Source organism: Impatiens glandulifera, chromosome 6, assembly GCF_907164915.1.
Source record: "Impatiens glandulifera chromosome 6, dImpGla2.1, whole genome shotgun sequence".
Taxonomy (NCBI): Eukaryota; Viridiplantae; Streptophyta; class Magnoliopsida; order Ericales; family Balsaminaceae; genus Impatiens; species Impatiens glandulifera.
The window spans coordinates 56,199,940-56,219,651 of NC_061867.1; the positions used below are offsets into that span (position 1 = coordinate 56,199,940).

At 33.3% G+C, this 19,712-nt stretch overlaps 2 protein-coding genes across 4 annotated transcripts; both read left to right on the plus strand.

The window, feature by feature from the left end:
- Positions 1 to 5,607: 5,607 nt before the first annotated feature.
- On the plus strand, positions 5,608 to 8,438 carry LOC124942817 (ABC transporter F family member 4-like). 3 transcript variants are annotated; one of them, XM_047483379.1, is made up of 3 exons: positions 5,608 to 5,770; positions 5,849 to 5,911; positions 6,529 to 8,438. In XM_047483379.1, the coding sequence occupies exon 3, from the start codon at positions 6,630 to 6,632 to the stop codon at positions 8,175 to 8,177; it is 1,548 nt and encodes a 515-aa protein (XP_047339335.1). In that variant the 5' UTR covers positions 5,608 to 5,770; positions 5,849 to 5,911; positions 6,529 to 6,629; the 3' UTR covers positions 8,178 to 8,438. The 3 variants fall into 3 exon arrangements, with proteins under 3 accessions (XP_047339335.1, XP_047339334.1, XP_047339336.1); XM_047483378.1 differs by having other exon boundaries at positions 5,852 to 5,911; XM_047483380.1 differs by having other exon boundaries at positions 5,631 to 5,726; positions 5,852 to 5,911.
- An 8,714-nt stretch (positions 8,439 to 17,152) lies between these two features.
- Positions 17,153 to 19,455, plus strand: LOC124942569 (ATP-dependent DNA helicase Q-like SIM). Its single transcript, XM_047483098.1, has 5 exons — positions 17,153 to 17,397; positions 17,532 to 17,619; positions 17,963 to 18,079; positions 18,332 to 18,424; positions 19,061 to 19,455. The coding sequence occupies exons 1-5, from the start codon at positions 17,351 to 17,353 to the stop codon at positions 19,361 to 19,363; spliced, it is 648 nt and encodes a 215-aa protein (XP_047339054.1). The 5' UTR covers positions 17,153 to 17,350; the 3' UTR covers positions 19,364 to 19,455.
- The last annotated feature ends 257 nt before the right edge of the window (positions 19,456 to 19,712 follow it).

Consider the following 19,712-nt stretch of genomic DNA (forward strand, 5'->3'; position numbering starts at 1 on the left):
TCAGAAAAAGTATTAAGCCCGTGATAATATGTCAAATCGGAACAGTGTGCAGTCTTCTTGTCACATCACATTAAATATTAATTCTATATAGATAAAATTATGTTAGGAAATAAGTATAAATTTTTATTATATATAATATTATTTCTATATGAGAAAAATCATATCGAATATAATTTACATTTAAAATATTATGAATTAAAGAAATTCATATAATTCAATTATAGCGTCAGACCAATTTAATCAAAGACTTGGAAATAACATATTAACATTTTAATTTTTTGAAACATGCTCTCTGTACGGGGTGTGGGTCGGAAGCGAATAAATGTTCGCTTCATTATTTACATGGAAACACACTAACCCTTGTATGTAAATGCCAAAATCAACATTAATTTTTTTGTCAATTTTTGAACACATGAATTCATCTAATTAAAGATGAAAAGCAGAGAACATATATCCGTTTTTAGTGAAAATTGCAATTTATGAGAAATTTATATGAAGCGAATAAATCTTCGCTTCAATGAATTCTAAGCTGACGTACATGTGAAACACTCAACCCTTACATGAGAAGACCCTTTACCCCTGATGTAAGTACACCAACGCATGTATGTGAAGACCAAAATTATTAAGGAATGTGGGAGGAAAAGACACGCAGCGAATAAATCTTCGCTACAAACAATTTTTCAATTCTTATCCCGTAAATCACACTTCATTTTTATTTATAATTCATTACTGATTTGTTTTCGTACGGTATATCATATCTTAAAGTATTCATTACACTTCGAATCAGACCAGTCTTCAATATTTTAGACAGGAAACATCATTCATAATTTATATATTTTTAATTAAAAAGTAGAAACAAAAATTAGGTGTTGTTTGATCTTGGTACAATTATTATCGAAACAAAAAATTTATAGAAATAAAGGCTCAATCCTCCGGTCATAAATCAAAAAATTACATTTAATATAATTAACATTATATGAAATATTAAATTATTAATACATAACAAACATTATATTTATTACATCAGTGTAAAAGTAAAATATATATATTGTTATTTATATTTGAAGAAAAAGAAATTAAATTTAATTCACAGCTCAATTAAAAATGAAATTAATAAAATGAAGCGCCAAAAATTTTTTGACATGTCAATTCAACTGTCACAAAGTCTCAGGCTTTGTGACCACGGCAAGTCATTTCCACCGCTACCATCCAATCAAATGTCAATCCTTTAGATTGGATACGATCTGTTAGATTTGCTGATCGAAGAATTGTTCGCTTCTTCCGCATTGAGAAGCAAATAGTTGTTCCCATTGTGTGAATTTTTTTTTAAATAATGTGAAACAAGAAAGACATGTACTAAGCGAAGATATATTCGTACAATGCGGAATTCTGCACGAATACATCCTCGCCTATTCTAGTATGTTTCTTTTCATAATGCAGAATTACATGTCACATTCCATGAGCGAATATCGCTTCTACTCATACGAAGTTCATGAGAAACTCCTTATTCATGTTTGTGAAAACCGATACGGCCTCATGAAAATACATTCACACTAACAGAGCACTTTACAAAGTAAAACATCTCAAGCCCGAATCCGGCCGTCATACACCTAGGTTATTCTACCATCTGACCTAGCGCTGTCGTCTCCGGCATTTCGACTACAAATCCATTTCTCTTCCGGTTAGTATCTTCTGCTCTTGCGAAAATGGTAAGAAGTGTTTACGGTTGCATGCTTGGGTCTATTTCGTTTTCTTAGTTTAGTTAGTTCGAATCTAAATGTGACTCTATCATCTCAGAATCAGGATTCCGATATGCAAATAGTTCCATATACTGAATCCACGACGAAAGTTAACACACTAAGGTAATTACGCTAATGTTAGAATTGTACAAATTTGCCTATATTTGGATTAGGGAAGTAATCCAATTTGCTAATGTTAATGTAGTGTTCAACAAAGGAAAAGAAAACCCGATGCATCAGGCACGCCCACGACACCACTGGATATTCTGGCCAACGCGGCGAATGAAGCACTTAGTGAGAACCAGGTTAAGAAGAAAAGAAGAAGGACTCGTGACCCTGATGTTGATTTCAAGAGCAGAACCTCTCCATCATTACTTCATCACCTGATTAATAGGTTATCTGAAGAACAGAAGCAGGCTGTGAGGGACATAGGATTTGGTTCCCTTCTGTCACTTGGCATATCAAAATGCCCACTTCAATTCTCACGGTGCATTGTGAGTCTCTTCAATCCCAGAAGGAGGAGCATCGTCCTACACAGTGGAGAGGAGATGCAGATTGATGAAGAGGATGTTCAATGTGTATTGAACATACCCAGAGGGGAATTAGTAGTGGCAGAGTGTTTAGGAAATCACACGGACGACAAGGTGTACAAGGACCATCTCACGGCGTGGAGAAGGAGATGGGGATTCGAGAACAGTGGAGGTCCTTCAACCTACCAAATGCCTGACAAAATTCTACAAAACACAGAAGGAGACAATAACTTCAAGATGGACTTCGTGGTGTTTGTTGTATCCAGTTTTTTGTGGACATCCCAAAATCCACAGTGCAGGTAAACCCAAAGAACCTAACATTAATTATGTGATTTCATTTAGAACTTCAATATCATTTAAAATGGCTTGAGTCACTCCTTTTTTATGTACAGATTCAAAGTACTGAAATCCCTCCAGGATGTATCTAAAATCAAAGACTACAACTGGTGCAAGTTCACGTTAGACGGGCTAGTCGACAGTGTTTATAAGTGGAAAGAAAAGAAGACATCCTATTTCCATGGACCATTAACCTTTCTTTTGGTGAGTGTAGAAATATATTTGCTGGAGGTTGTACATTCATAATTTTTTCATGAGTTTGAACGTAACATATATTTGTTCATGCTAATGTATCAGTTGTGCTACTTGGACCGTGTGGTTGAGTTCAAGGTAAACAGTCAGATCTCAAGGAGTTTTCCTATTTTAGGATGCTGGGACGAGAAGAAGATGTACGAAAGGGTTGAGTATGAGGCTGCACAGGGGGGGTTTGGACATGGTAGGGTAGTTGCTCACATAGACATTCCGAATGAGCAACCACCGATTCAACAAAATGTGCAGCCAACACCACCATAATCTGGAGATGACCATCAAACTGAGCAGGCTCCAATTACACAAAACCTGGCATCATGTTTGAGGAAGGTTGCCGCCGCTGCAGACGAATTGGCACAAGGGGCTAAATATCTGTATGAGATGCACCAGATAAATGCCATGGAACTTGTACAGTCTGCATTTGAGCCATTGGCCACGGTACTAAACTCCAATTCAATCCTGAGGGAAGGCTTACAGCGGAGCCTGGACAAAAAAAAGCAGCAGACCAGAGGAAGTGTCATTAACCCCAACACAGAAGCCACCACCCAACCATTGTGGAGTCGTGAAGATGTGGATTCTGGTTTGGTCGACGGGGAGCCGGTTACGAATCGCCGTGAAAGGAGGCAGGAAGAGAGAGAGAGAGATGAATCAGGCAGAAATGATTATAAAATAATCATATTAGGGGGTATATATATTCATGTAACCGGCGCGAACATATATTCTTTCGAAAAGCGACTATTCATTCCATGTCACATGACACAGGGACCAGGGGCGAAGAAGTGTTCTCTCGAGAAGCGACTATTCAATCCATTTTACATGGAACATGTTCTAGGCGAACAAATATTCTCTACCAGCGAAAAAATTTAAATAAAAAAAAAACAAAATAGGAATGAATTAATTGAAGCGAATATTATATCGCTGCATGTCATTTTAAATTAATTGAATTAACATTTATTAATAAACGGAAATAAAAAAAATAAGAAAAGAAATAGCAAATAATTGAGGCGAAGATTTGTTCGGTTGCTGCATGTCATCTTCAATTAATTGAATTAATATTTAATAAACGTAAATATAAAATCCATGTCATTTTGGTCTTTACATGGACGGGTATGTGTCTTTCCATGGTAGGCAAGCGGTCTTCTCATGGGTGGGTATGGGGGTTTTACATGATGTTTTCATTAAAATTAATTTAAGCAAATATATCTTCGCTCATGAGGGTCTCCAGGCAAAAATAATGAAATTTAAAATTAACAAAAAAAAATAGCCAATGAATTGAAGCAAAGATTTGTTCGGTTGCTGAATGTCATCTTCAATTAATTGAATTAATATTATATAACTGGAAATATAAAATCCATGTCATTTTGGTCTTCACATAGACGGGTAAGTGTATTTCCATGGCAGGCAGGCGGTCTTCTCATGGGTGGGTTGGGGGGTTTACATGATGTTTTTATTAAAATTAATTGAAGCAAATATATCTTCGCTCCTGAGGGTCTCCAGGCCAAAAAAATTAAATAAAATTAATAAAAAAAATATGAATTAATTGAATTAATATTTAATAAACTGAAATATAATTATTAAAATTAATTGAAGCAAATATATCTTCGCTCCCGAGGGTCTGAAGGCCAAAAAAATTAAATGAAAAAAAATGAATGAATTAATTGAAGCGAATATTATATCGCTGCATGTGTTTTTTAATAAATCAAATTAATAATTAATAAACGTAAATATAAAATCCCTGTCATTTTGGTCTTTACATAGACGTGTAAGTGTATTTTCATGAACGGCAAGCGGTCTTCTCATGGGTGGGTATGGGGGGTTTACATGAGGGTCAGGGCAACGGGCGTGTAAATCTTCGCTCCCATCGCATCTCACCCTTCCCTCTAACACGATGCCCTGAGCGAAGATATCTTATCGGTGTGCTATATGATTATTATATTAATTGATGCCGTTAACAGGCGCTGCCGTTAACGGCGTCTTGTGTGAACCCGGGACGCAACCCGGATTCCGGATCCTCCCTCCCTCCGTCTCCTCCCCAGATTGATTTATTATTAAAATAATAATGCTGCAATCTGATTGGTCCGCCACAGGGGAACACAGCAATCGGTAGCAGAAGATCTGAATTGACCAAATAGAGACCACTCTTCAGAAATTAAAATATATTATAAAGAATAAATAAATAAACTTTGTTCTAATGGATAATTTGATGATACTGTCCAAAAATAAAATTAATCTTTCACATAAAATATTTTAAGTTCTAATGATTTCAAAAATAACTCATAAACTCATTAATTAAAATAGCTCATTAATTGAAAATAGTAGAAAAAATTAATTTATATAAATTACTAAATTTTTGTTTTTTAAAAACTAATACTTATCAAATTCAATTAGGAGTTACCTATAAAATATATTAAAAAAAAAAATAAATCGCTAATGATTTAGATATCAAATTGTATGAATAATTTAATAAAGTAAAATTTTAAAACGTTATACAATTTGGTGAGAGTGACTCTAAAAATAAACTTAGTTAAATTCTTGAACGATAAATATTTTATCCGAACCAATGAAACGTTGTTGTAGGAAGACGTAAACTCGTACTCAATACAAAAATTATCAACACAAAAGAGTATAAATATCGAACAAATTATGAATGAAATCGAGCCGACTAGGATGGAATGGAATGGAATGGAAGAAGAAAAAATAAATGATAAAAACAAATATAAAAAAAATGAGTTTATTTGTTGAAAATAAAAATGGTGGAACAGAAGCGACCGACCGACTGACTTCTTGTAGATGCCGTCCTCAAACAAACATACACTGATCTCTCCTTTCTCACTGAACTTCCTTCTTCTTTCTTTGTAATCAACCTCCGCAGGTCAGAACACAATCTTACGAGTCTCGATCTCCCCCTTCTACAAGGTACCTTTTACTTCTTTTCTCACTCGTCTTCTCATCATCATCAACTTTCATTTGTTTGTTTGTTTGTTTGTGTTGTAGCAGGAGCACCAGATTCGATCTTTTGCGGTGCTTACTTTCCTGCTCTCTCTAGAAAGCTTCACGGTGATTTCCTCTTTCTCTCTATCTCTCTATATATATCTCAATGTACTACAGATCCGAGCAAAGATGTTCTTGCTCGTTTAAATTGACCCCTTCCTCTTCCTTACTTAACCATTACTAGTCTACTCGTTCTCTTTAATTTCTTTTATCTTGCTTGGGGGATCGGACACTTATATATATAGGAGATCTAGGGTTTCTATTTTCATTCAATTCAATCCAATCCAATCATTCTGAAGACTTGTTTTACGGAATTCCTATACTGCTGATCAGGACATCACAATTGGGCTTCAATTCAATCATTCTCTATCTTCTCCACTAATCTATCAGCTTTCTGCTGCTATACAACCGTAAATAATAATAATAATATTAAGTTAAGCAGCCAGCTCTTAAGTGTGTCATCAATTATCTTATCTTCATTCAACATCTCAATACATTTTTTCCAATCTAGATTTGTTTGGACATTCTGCTACTACTACTACTACGTGCTCAACTGTTTTTCTTGCATTTAGAGATTTATTATAATGAAACCATTGATTACAAGTTCTAATCTCTCTTCTTTTGGCTTTCAATACCTACTTCTTTCCTGAGTTTTGATATCCCTAGCTATATTTTCTCTGTAGTTATACCGGTTGGGAATTATATCACTTCACTTGGAGGATATCATTATACAAGGGGGGTTGGTTGGTTGGTTGGTCGGTTGGTCATAAGGAAGGATTCCAGCATGTACAAGCAGTCCTCGGGTCGAAACAACAGGCCGAAAGGCTTCAAGATCAAGCACGCTATTCAACTGTTTGTGCTTGTAGCCATCTGCATTTGGTTAATTTATCAAGTCAAGCATTCCCATGATAAGAAAAGGGAATTTGACGAGAAAAACATAAAGACCGCCACCTCCTCCCTTTCAAATGGTGCTGGTGATGAAGTTATAAAATTCGGGAGAAAGGATGTTCAAGATCGGTTTGAGGAAACGACCCTTGTGACGGATGGGAAGGTTGAAGAAGCTCAAGGACACGAGGAAGATAACACAAACAAAGAGAATGAGCAAGAAGAAGAAGAAGAAGAAGAAGACATCAAGCATGGAGAAAAAGAAGATGAAGGCAGAGGGGGTGGAGATGATGAGATAGATGATAGTGATCAACATAAATTTGATATGGAGCTCGAGCATGAAGAAAATTTGATCGATGAGAAGGATGCTGAAGGTAAAGATACAGAGGACAGGGAGGATTCCGAGGAGGAGGAAGGTGAAAGAAGATCAGAAGAGAGGGAGAATTCCGAGGAGGAGGGGGAGGAAGGTAAAAGAAGATCGGAGGAGAAAGAGAATTCCGGGGAGGAAGAAGGTGAAAGAAGATCGGAGGAGAAAGAGAATTCCGGGGAGGGAGAAGGTGAAAAAAGACCAGAAGAGAGAGTGAATTCCGATGAGGAGGAGGAGGAAGAACGTGAAAAGAGATCAGAGAGAGAGGAGGAGGACCACGACCACGAGGCACGAGAAGAACACTACAAAGCTGACGATGCTTCAAGTGCAGTGGCTCATGAAACTGAAAGGGAGAGCTCAGAGAAATTGAGTGAGCAGTCTCGAACAGAAGAGGAGGAAAGTGCCAATAATGTCAAGGAGGAGGAGGAGGAGGAGGATGTCAATGCCAGGGGGCAGAATTCTGCACAAGGAAATCAAACTGCAATGGGAAATGACATTCCTCAAAATGATGTAACCACCAATGGAAGCATAATTAGTAATTTAAATTTGACCATGAAAATGGATGAGAAGGACAGTGAACTCGTCAATGATCCAATTGAGATGGGTAAAGAAAATACTGGCGCTCTCTTAAATCAAATTCAAGAGGATTTGCAACAGAAGTCTGATCCGAAGGCAACCCAGCTAGAAGAAGAAGAAGAAAAAACACAAGAAGAGATCACAGAGACTAATTCCCAGAACAATATTGTGCATGAAAGCTTGTCTAAGTTGAATACAACTACCGAAGGAGAAGGAGGAGACAAGGAATTATTAGATCATTCCAATATGGGGGGCACAAAAGCAGTAGAAGGAGAGGCGGTTGGGGAGGAAACATTAAACAACTCAGGGTCGTCGAAGGAGGAGGAGGAGGAGTCGGAGTCGGGCAAAGAGATGGATCCCAAGTCAGAAGAGTCTTCTGTAAGTGACCCAATTGATTCTTCGGATTCTTCTTCTTCTTCTTCTTCATCTCATCTAGAGTCTTCATCTGTGGATACCACCACAACCGAAGGAAACAATAAACACCAAGATGCTGCCATCATGTAATGATGATTTTGGTCTGTTTGTTTTGTTAAATCGCACATTTCCAAGGTTGGTTCCTATTTGTTGTATGTTGATTCCTATTTTGTATGAGGTATTGAAAAGCAAAACATCGCTCTACGAGTGATGGAAAAAGGAAAAAATAATTGTCTAGGCATGTATGTTTTTAAGAAATAGTTCTAAGCTAGACTAGTAGTGTAGTTACTTATTTTGTGCATGCTTCCACTTCCCAAAATTGTAATGAAAAAATGTATAATTCCGGCTATTTGGGAAATTTTTATTTTTATTTTTATTTTTAAATTCAAATTCTTGTTTCATTATAAAATAGATTATTTGAGTTTATTTTTATAATTAGTTTAATGAATTAAATGGTTGGATGATTTAAAATATGAGATACTTCTTAGTCCGAATTAAGTGAAATGCCTCATTCGAAATTATTGAGCTGGAGATTAACTGATAAGGAAAAACTTATCAAATATGTGATTTAGGCAATCCTTGCTTCTTCCTTTTTAATGTTTGTCTCCAAGAAGCCTAATTATTTCATTAAGAAAATCAACTCATTTATCCGATGATATAAATGATTCATCCGGTTCCGGTGGTAGATAGAAGACATTAAATTTCTAAGTGCTTTAAATCCAAGTTTGTTAGTGCAATTTTGTTGAGGTGGGCATGATCGAATTGTGTTGTTAGAAAAAAAAAATCGGTTTGATCGAGGATAATATTTGTGTCTCCCGTTCTAAAACATCCCAATTTTTTCTCGAACACTATAAATATAATTAAATATATAATATTACCAATATATTTATTTATTCTTCATATTTTATTAAAAATATATTATTTTTATAATAATATAAATATTAATATATTACAATATAATATAATATTAAAAATTTTGTTTATATAATTTTATTAAAAATTATTGTTTATTTTTACAAAATATAATATATTAGTGTTTTACGAAAAATCCTCAAAACTGAACTGCACGAAGATGATAGTAAAAATGAGTAGAATGAGGCGTGGATAGTAAAATGAGTAGAATGAGGCGTGGATAGTAAACGTATTTTTCGCTCGAATCTCTAAAAGATTATTTATGTTTTCATTTTTCAACGAGACCTTAAAATCATATACATTAACATAGGAATATAAATAAATAAATAAATAAATAGATTATACATGTTTTTATTTATAGGGTGAAAGCAAAAATGACAAGACTAAACTTTAAAATATGTTTTAAATAATTATGAATTTTTATTATTTAATTTATAATATTATTATATGATAAAAATATATTTTATTTTTAAAAATATATATTATTAAATAAAATGATTAAGTTAAAATATAAAATATAAAATTGAAAACAAAATATTAAAACAATATTTAAATTAAAATATATAGACAAAATACATTATTTATATTTTACCGTATGTACAATATGATAATTCAGTCAAAATTAAGGAAAAACATGTATACATTTTAAGATTCACATTAAACCATTTTCAACACACAAATTCATTCTCAAATTCAAAATATTTTAAATATCCCATTAAACACCGATTCGTCTCTAACCTAAAAATTATTTTCAAACTAAAAAAAATATTTTTAAAATATTTTTTTTTACACTAACTTTTCAACCTTGTTAATATTATCTACATATTTATCAACTTTACATATTTAACCTAAATCTTTTTTATTCATTTAATAAAATAAAAATAAAATTAATTAAATATCAATACTTGTTTTATTTTACTTCTTTATAGATGTTTTATTTTACTTTTTATAGATGGCTAAAGTAACATAAAAAGATCAATCAATCTCAATTTATACTCATTTTTTTCATACCCTATTTCTAGCTCCTTCTTCCCACCAACAAAAAGAAAAAACTCCTATACATTTTCTAGCTTCAAATTATATAATAAACTAATGCTTGAGAATCATAGATCTTGACTGTGGAAAGTTATTGAGTTCTTGAAATAATGTTAATAATCACCATATCTAGGACCGAAAAAAAATGTAGGGCCACCCAAAAAATTATATATATATATATAATTAAATACATACGATATATATTAAAAAAATGAGGCTCAACCCTAGGGTCGGCTAACTAAACCCATCCACTCCAACACCACACACCCAAGCGGCAAGCACCCAATTTGTGAATTGTGACCAGCCAAAGGTTATCTCCAAAAGTCCAACCCCGTCCTCTCTCCAAACTCCGACGTTCGACCATCGTCTCATCTCCTCAATTGTTGGTAATCTCTACTTCTTGGATTTTTTGCTTTAATCATTGCAATTTTAAAAATCAATTCATTATTCTTCCATCACAATTTATTTTATTGTCATTGTCATTTGTTAACTATGTTTATTAATGTGATGAAATTTGAAATGTTAGATTGACTCTATCTATAAGAAAGCATGGATCGGGTAGTTCCAAACGCAAAAGAATAAAGGAACGATACAAATTTATTCAAAGTCAATCAGGGGCTATGGATAAATTTGTTTTCTATAAAGAGAACGAAACACAATGTTCAGGGGATATAGGGGTAGATGTAGACATTGATGTTGGTGTAGAAGAAAATGTGGAGCAATCAATGGAGACTCAAACACCTTCTGAGGAAGATGTTGATATTGGCCTAGAAGAAAATATAGAGAATCAAATGAATGAACCTTTTGAAGTAGATATTGATGTTAATGTAGAAGAAAACTATGGAGCCTGGTTTGAAAGGGAATGATGATATTCCCAACATCTTTGATCCTAATTGGGATAATCTTGCTCCTAAATTGAGGGATTTATTGGTGAAAAAAGGTCCTCTTAGAGATGTGTTGACAGAAAAAGTCCGAAAAATAGATCAAATAACAGGCATTTCAAATCTGATTTCTATATTATGCACTTATCAAATGGGCAGAAGCATCATCGAGATTGGTTTGTGTATTGTAAGGATTTTGACAGAGTATTCTGCTTCTACTGTAAAGTCTTTAAGACCAAACGACAACTTTCTCAGTTAGCACATGATGGAATAAGGGATTGGGGGCACCTTTCTCACAGTTTGATGCAACATGAACGAGGTTCAGACCATATAACTTTATACTTTATTTGGGTTGAGTTACGTGAACGACTAAAAACTAATCAAGTAATAGATAAAGTTTTACAGGATCAAATCAAAGTTACAATCCTGAAAAGAATAAAAGAAGCCAAGTATTTTTCAGTAATATTCGATTGTACTCCTAACATAAGTAAGAAAAAACAAATGACATTGATAATAAGGTGTGTTGATGTCTCCACGGTTCCAATAAAGGTACAAGAATATTTTTTGCAATTTTTGGTTGTGAATAATACAATAGGTCAAGGGTTTTTTGAAGAATTAAAGAATGTGTTACACCATATTGGTCTTGATATTGATGATGTCAGAGGGTAAGACTACGATAATGGATCAAACATGAGGGGAAACATAAAGGTGTACAAATAAAACTATTAGACATTAATCCTAGAGCATTTTATACACCTTGTGCTGCACATTCTCTCAATTTGACATTATCTGATGTTGCAAACTCTTGTCAAAAAGCAGAAGAGTTTTTTTGAGTTGTTCAACGTATTTACACCTTATTTGCGGACTCTACTAAAAGGTGAGATATCTTGAGAGGAAATGTATCAAAAAAAGTCACACTTTGAAATCATTATCGACAACAGGTGAGAAAGCAGAGTTATTAGTGTGAAGACAATAATTACTCAAGCTCCTGAAATAAGAGAAGCTTTACATCAGCTTGCCGAGAAAACAACAGATTCTGGTATAAAAGTGAAGCCAAGTGTCTAGCAGATTATGAACTTGGAAAATTTGAGTTTATTGTAGGGATGATTATCTGGTATAATATCATGGCTAAAGTGAATATTGTCAGTAAACAATTTCAGTTTGAAAATATGCGGATTGATGTAGCAATGGGTAGTGTGAAGGCACTTATTGCATTCTTTAGAGAGTACAAAGAAATAGGGTTTGAGAATGCGTTGAATTGTACCAAAGAAATTGTTGTTGAATTGTATATTGATCTAGTGTTTCTAGAGAAGAAAAAGAAAAGAAAATTTCTTAAGAAAAAATATTTTGATGAGATTGACTCTGAAAATCAGTCATCTGAACCACCTATCGAAGAATCAAGTCAAGAATCCTTCAGAATTCATTACTTTTTATACATAATTGATGAAGCAATCAGTTCATTGGAGAAATTATTTGAGCAATATGAGTAATATGAGGAGACATTTGAGTTCTTATTTACGGCAGAGAAGCTAAAGTCCTTGGATTCTGTTAACCTAAAAAGAAGCTGCAACAACCTTGAGAAGAAACTGGAGAATGGCCACACTTCTGACATTAACGGTGATGATTTATTAAATGAATTGAGGCTATTACAAAAACATTTACCAAATGAACTTGATTCAACTAGTGCAATCCTAAATTTCTTGAAAAGAGCTAATTGTTATCCTACTAGTTGTCTTGCATATAGAATTATGTTAACAGTTCCAGTGATAGTAGCATCAGCTGAAAGAAGCTTTTCAAAGCTAAAAATATTGAAATCTTACTTGCGTTCGACCATGTCACAAGAAAGACTAAATGTTTTGGCTTTGATTTCTATTGAACATGAGTTCTTGAAAAAGTTTGACTATGATAGGTTAATTGATGATTTCGCATCTAAGAGTGCAAGAAGATCAATTTTCAGAAAATAGTATTGTATTGACTGATTCAAATTGGTAAAATTTTAATAGAATTGTATTGTATTGACTGATTCAAATTGGTAAAATTTTAATAGAATTGTATTGTATGTCGTGTCTTTGTAATAGATTTTAGACTTTTGGTCATTCTTTTGGAGACAATGTAACAAGAACAATTGTTATTGATGTAAATTCAATAAGCTTTACCATAAAATTTGCCTTGATTTTTTTTTAATCTTTTTGTTGTTGTGATCTTAATTGTTGGTATGCGTAGATATTTATTTATGATATTATGTTTATAGTTTTGGTGTTTTTCTTTTTTTTGAGTACTTAGGGCCGCATTTGATATCTCGCACAAAACTTTTAAACATATTGGGTCGGCACTGACCATATTAAAAGTTATAAAAAAAATTATATATAGTTTAAGAGCCATTTTGAAAAATGGCCAGGATGGTGAGATGAATAGTGTCAACGCATATTTGGGTTTGGAAAGAGGAGAGGAGAATCAAATCGCATTATGCGTTCTGATTTGCCGGCCGGTTGAAAAAAAATCACGCAAAACTCATCATAAGTGTCAAAACTCATTATAAGTGTCGCTAGAAAGCTCTTAGTAATATTTCTTTTTTCAACTTTAAGTATTTGAAATTTATTTGAGATTATAAAAACACTGTATACTTCAATAAACAGTATAAGAGTTGAGTTAAAGTTGAAGAAGAAAAATACCAATTATCCTGTGTATTTGGTGAGGATGCAATTGGTATTGAATTAGAAGGGTAAATTCTAATTATAATATTTGTTAAGTGAATTCTAATATTTATTAAGTGACTTAAATATAATAATTAGATATAAATTTAAATTATGATAAAATTATAAATAATGTAGTGGTTAATATATATATATTTTTTTTAAAATATGTTTGAATTATAATTAGGGGTGAGCAAATGAGTAAACCCAACCCGTATTACCCAACCCATATTCAACCCAAATTAAATTTACCCAACCCATAATTCAACCCATATTATTTACTAATATGGGTTGGGTATGGGTTGGGTTGAGTATGGGTTGGGTAACCCAAATTATTTTATTTTTATTTTTTATTTAACATGTATTTGACTTATTTAACACATTTTTATTAGTTTAACACGTTTTCACGTTGACATTTTTAATACGTTTTTCACACGTTTAACACGTTTTTGGCACGTTTAACACATTTTTGACACGTGGAACACGTTTTTCATGTTTTTGGCATGTTTAACACGTTTAACACGTTTTTGACGTGTTTGACACGTTTGACACGTTTAACACATTTTGACACATTTTTGACACGTTTAACACGTTTAACACGTTTTGACACGTTTAATATATTTTTCACATTTTGACACGTTTCACACGTTTTTCACGTTTTTGGCACGTTTTGACACGTTTAACACGTTTTCCACGTTTTTGACACGGTTTGACACGTTTAACACGTTTTCGACACGTTTAATACGTTTTTCACATTATTGACACGTTTCACACGTTTTCACATTTTTGGCACGTTTAACACGTTTTGACACGTTTAACACGTTTTGACACGTTTTGACACGTTTAACACGTTTTGTGACGTTTAACACGTTTTGACACGTTTTTTCACGTTTTCGACGCGTTTAACACCTTTTGACACATTTTTGGCACGTTTAACACGTTTTAACACGTTTTGACACGTTTAACATATTTTTCACACTTTTGACACGTTTCACACGTTTTTCACGTTTTTGGCACGTTTAACACGTTTTCCACGTTTTTGGCACGTTTTGACACGTTTAACACGTTTTCGACACGTTTAATACGTTTTTCACATTATTGACACGTTTCACACGTTTTCACATTTTTGGCACGTTTAACACGTTTTGACACGTTTAACACGTTTTGAGACGTTTAACACGTTTTGAGACGTTTAACACGTTTTGACACGTTTAACACGTTTTTCATGTTTAACACGTTTTTCACGTTTTCGACACGTTTAATACGTTTTCGACACGTTTAATACGTTTTTCACACATTCAACACGTTTAACACATTTGACACGTTAGACACTATTTTCATATTTTGACATGTTTAACACATTTTTAACATGTTTGACACATTTTTCACGATTACGACACATTTAACACTTTTGACACATTTTTCACGTTTTTGGCACGTTTAACACGTTTTGACATGTTTAACATGTTTTTCACGTTTTTCACATTATTAACACGTTTAACACGTTTGTAACATGTTTAACACGTTTGTAACATGTTTAACATGTTTTCACACGTTTTTCACGTTTTTGGCACGTTTAATACGTTTTGACACATATTCCACGTTTTTTGCACGTTTAACACGTTTTCCTCGTTTTGGCACATTTTGATACGTTTAACACGTTTTTGACACGTTTAACATGTTTTTCACATTTTTGACACGTTTAATACGTTTTCGCATGTTTAATGTCAAACGTGCGAAAAACATATTAAACGTGTCAAAAATGCCAAAAACGTGTTAAAACTTATCAAAATGTGTTAACGTGCAAAAAAAATATGTTAAACATGTCAAAATATGTTAAATGTGTAAAACTTGTTAAAATGTCAAAAACGTGTTAAACGTGCCAAAAACGTGTTAAACGTGCCAAAAACGTGATAAACGTGTTAAACATGTTACAAACGTATTAAATATGTTACAAACATGTTAAACGTGTTAAGAATGTGAAAAACGTGAAAAACATGTTAAATATGTCAAAAACGTATTAAACGTACCAAAATGTGAAAAATGTGTGAAAAACGTGTCAAATATGTCAAAAACGTGTTTAACATGCCAAAAACATAAAAAACATATTGAATGTGTGAAACACGTGTTAAATGTGTGAAAAACGTGTGAAAATGTGTTAAACATATCAAAAACGTGTTATAATGTTAAAAACGTGTTAAACGTGCCAAAAACGTGAAAACCGTGTTAAACTTATAAAAAAACGTGTTAACGTGTTAGTTATGTTAAAAACGTGTTAAACGTGCCAAAAAGGTAAAAAAGAAACGTGTTATATTTGTCAAAAACGCGTTAAATGTATTAAACATGTCAAAAACGTGTTAAACATGACAAAAACGTGTTATTAGTACAAAAACGTGTTAAACATGTCAAAAACTTGTTAAACGTGCCAAAAACATAAAAACGTGTTAAACGTGTGAAAAACATGTTTTAATTGTGAAAGCGTGATAAGAATATTAAAAACGTGTTAAACATGTTAAACATATCAAAAACGTGTTAAAATGTCAAAAACGAGTTAAACGTGTCAAAAACGTGAAAAACGTGTTAAACTTATCAAAAACGTGTTAAATATGTTTAAAACGTGTTAAACGTGCCAAAAACGTGAAAATCGTGTTAAACTTATAAAAAAAACGTGTTAACGTGTTAGATATGTTAAAAACGTGTTAAACGTGCCAAAAACGTAAAAAACGTGTTAAACTTGTCAAAAACGCGTTAAACGTATTAAAAATGTCAAAAACGTGAAAAACGTGTTATTAGTGTGAAAATGTGTTAAACATGTCAAAAACGTGTTAAACGTGTCAAAAATGTGAAAACGTGTGAAAAATGTGTTAAACGTATGAAAAACGTGTTAAACGTGTGAAAAACATGTTAAATGTGTGAAAAACGTGTTAAACGTGTGAAAAACGTGTTATAAGTGAAACGTGCTAAAAATATTAAAAACGTGTTAGACGTGTGCAAAACGTGTTAAACGTATGAAAAATATGTTAAACATGTCAAAAACGTGTTCGACTTAAAGTTGGAAGATGATTAGTTTATATTGGATTAATAATAGAGAATTAAACTAAATTTATATAATTTGGGTAATTTGGGTAACCCTAACCCAACCCAAATTAAACTCAACCCAAATTTAACTCAACCCATACTCAACCCAACCCATACTAACCGACCCAAATTATTATTTTGGGTTTGGATTAGGGTTAGGTTTGGGTAAACCCATATTATGCTCATCCCTAGGCATTTGCACACCCTTGGGGACATCAATATACTACTATTAGATAGATAATAAACAATTTATCTCTCTGTTACATACTAGGGTTTTAATGTTAATGGGTCGGGATGATTAACCTAATTATACTATCACTATCTAACTGGGTTAACCGGCCCGGTCCATTAACATTGGACCCTGTTATGTAACCACTTCCATATGGGTATATGATGAAGTCCAACTGAATGTGCTCCATAATATTTGCACACAATCAAAGTATAGCTAGTGAAAGAAATAAGTCAGGAGGGACCCATTAGTAAATCTCAGGTGTGTAAATTAGCTTTGGGTTAGAAATACATGAACAAGTTTTTTGCTCTCTCAGTAAGTTGAGTAACCCAAAACATCCAAAGCTTATTGCATTTCCTATAAAAGAAGCAAAACAAAACATATGCATTTTCAGATTGAGTGGCTTTTATTGTCATTGATATTGGAGATCTGTTTATGATGTGTATGCATTTATTTTCCTCACTGAATCATCTAAGGATAAGGTAATTTCTCTTAATAAATGTTTAAGCCTATGTTATTGTGGGTTCAAGTGAAATGGCTACGTATGATTTATTCACTCTTTGGCATATGTTTTCTCAGATATGTGCTTTATCTGAGTATAATTTTGTTTATGCAGATGTGATGTCTGCACAAAAGGTCCACCTGAAATGCTGAATGTAATGGATGATATAGGAGCTTTTATGCAGGTTTTTGCTGAACATTATGTAAGTACTGGACATGTCCATCATCTGGGGTCTTATTTCGTTTTCCCTAACTATAAGGCACTCTTATTCCAAAAAAAAAACTATAAGGCACTCTTCAGTCTCTTATCTAGGTGTTTCCGTAAGTTATTCCTTCTTCTTGCTATATAAAATGTGAAAAGGACATGTAAATGTGATACTTGCTATCAGCAAGCTCTATAGCTGCAAGTAGTTGGGTTAAATAGTAAGAGATTTTGTAGATGAAAATGAACTCTCCAGTTGTTGTACTTTAGTACTAAGTAAGTTCCAAGTTGATTATCATGGAGGGAAAGAACAAGCATTCACAACCATCACTTGAATTTTTCAGGAACAAGGCTGCCTTCTGTATAGCGTATATGATGATGGCATCTCTGACAGCCATAAACCAGTCAAATACAAGAGGAAACCGGATGTCAAGATATTCATTAGTAAAATTAGGGAACAGGTAACTTCTGTTATCTGGGTGCAATCTTTTATGTTCATCAGTAAAATGTAAGCAACAGGTTTATGCAAGTTCATATTTGAGCATGAATACTCAAGAATAATGTACTTGGATGATTATTTGGTTTTTCTACTTTTACTTGCCAATGTTTGACTATGAAACACTTCATGTTGATAAGCCTGGGCGCATCTAGCCAAATTCGGAGAAATTAATAGTGAAATAAGATACTTCTCAAATGATGGTTTCTTGGTGCAGTTTCAGAAGTTTACAGCTAGTGATAACCTCTGGTGGCAAGGTCTTGCTCGAATTTTAGAAGATAAAGGATTTATCAAGGAGGGAGATGAGATGGTATGGTCTTCAATGGATGATTATAGTCATTTTTAATTTGATTACTTTAACAACAATATGTTCTTCATAAAAAAGTTATTGGTAGACTGGTGGTTAATATTTCTGAGTATTATTTATGGGTTTGCAACAAAACACAATGTGATTGAACTGATACAAATTATCTTAGGCTTAATTAAATTTGTCAACATAAAACCTTGTTGCCTAGCTCTTAAAGGATTTCTTCGATTTGCTATATTCAGAACTGGAACTCTGTAATGTACCAGGTCTAATATTTGTAGAAGAAGTGTGTGATGACAAGAAAATGGCCTAAGCCTTTAAGAGATGAGAGAAATCAGATCCATAACATTCTTCTACACATTCTACTAATTACAATATTACCCTTGTACTATTTTCTAATATATCATTTGGAAACAGTTGTAATTTTTGTTTTTGTATCAAAATCCGGTTACAACCAATAAATTTTTGAATCGACGTATCTGCATCCGCTTCCAGAAACAAAAAATGAAAAGTGTTTCCAAAAGGGTAGTTCCAATACATTTATAAGAGGGTATTTACTTTTCATTCTTTTCTCTAGGAGTTTTTATGCTTCATTTGAATTCAATTGATTTGAGCTATGCACCCTATCCTATTGTACAGGTCCATGTTCAGATAAAATATCCAGAGCCAACAAAACTGGGATTGGAATGGTTGCAACAAAATAAGATGGAGCAGCCCTCCTATGTTTATCCTGAAGCAGATATGCTGCTATCAATGGAAAACCCTAAGCCATACTCAAGTTTCTCAGAATGGGGAAAAGGATGGGCTGATCCTGAGATTCGTCGGCAAAGACTAACAAGGAATAATAGAGTTGGGAGGAAGAAAAAGAAGAGGAAATCAAGCAGTCACCGCCCAGATTCAAAGGTACTGAGGAGGTTAGCTTCACACTCTAAACGAAGATGATCATTAATCTGCCAAATAAATTGATTTCTTTTTGGCATATGGCATATTCATACTGGGTGAAAAGTAGGAAAACAAAATGCAGACAATTTTGTCATGATGTTTGAGTAAGTTGCTTAACAGAGTTGGTTTCTTTAGTGGGTAGACAAGAATCTTTTGCGTAAGGCAGCAAATAGAGTGGTAATTATCTTTTAGCCTGTTTGTTCCTTTATTTTAAATATGCAAATCCTTCTTCTACCTTATCACATGTCTCTTTGACTTGTGTATCAATAATCTTTGAACAGATCATATAAAGTTTTTTGGTACATATCCAGTGTTAGAAAGTCAACATAAATTTAATAATTTATAATTT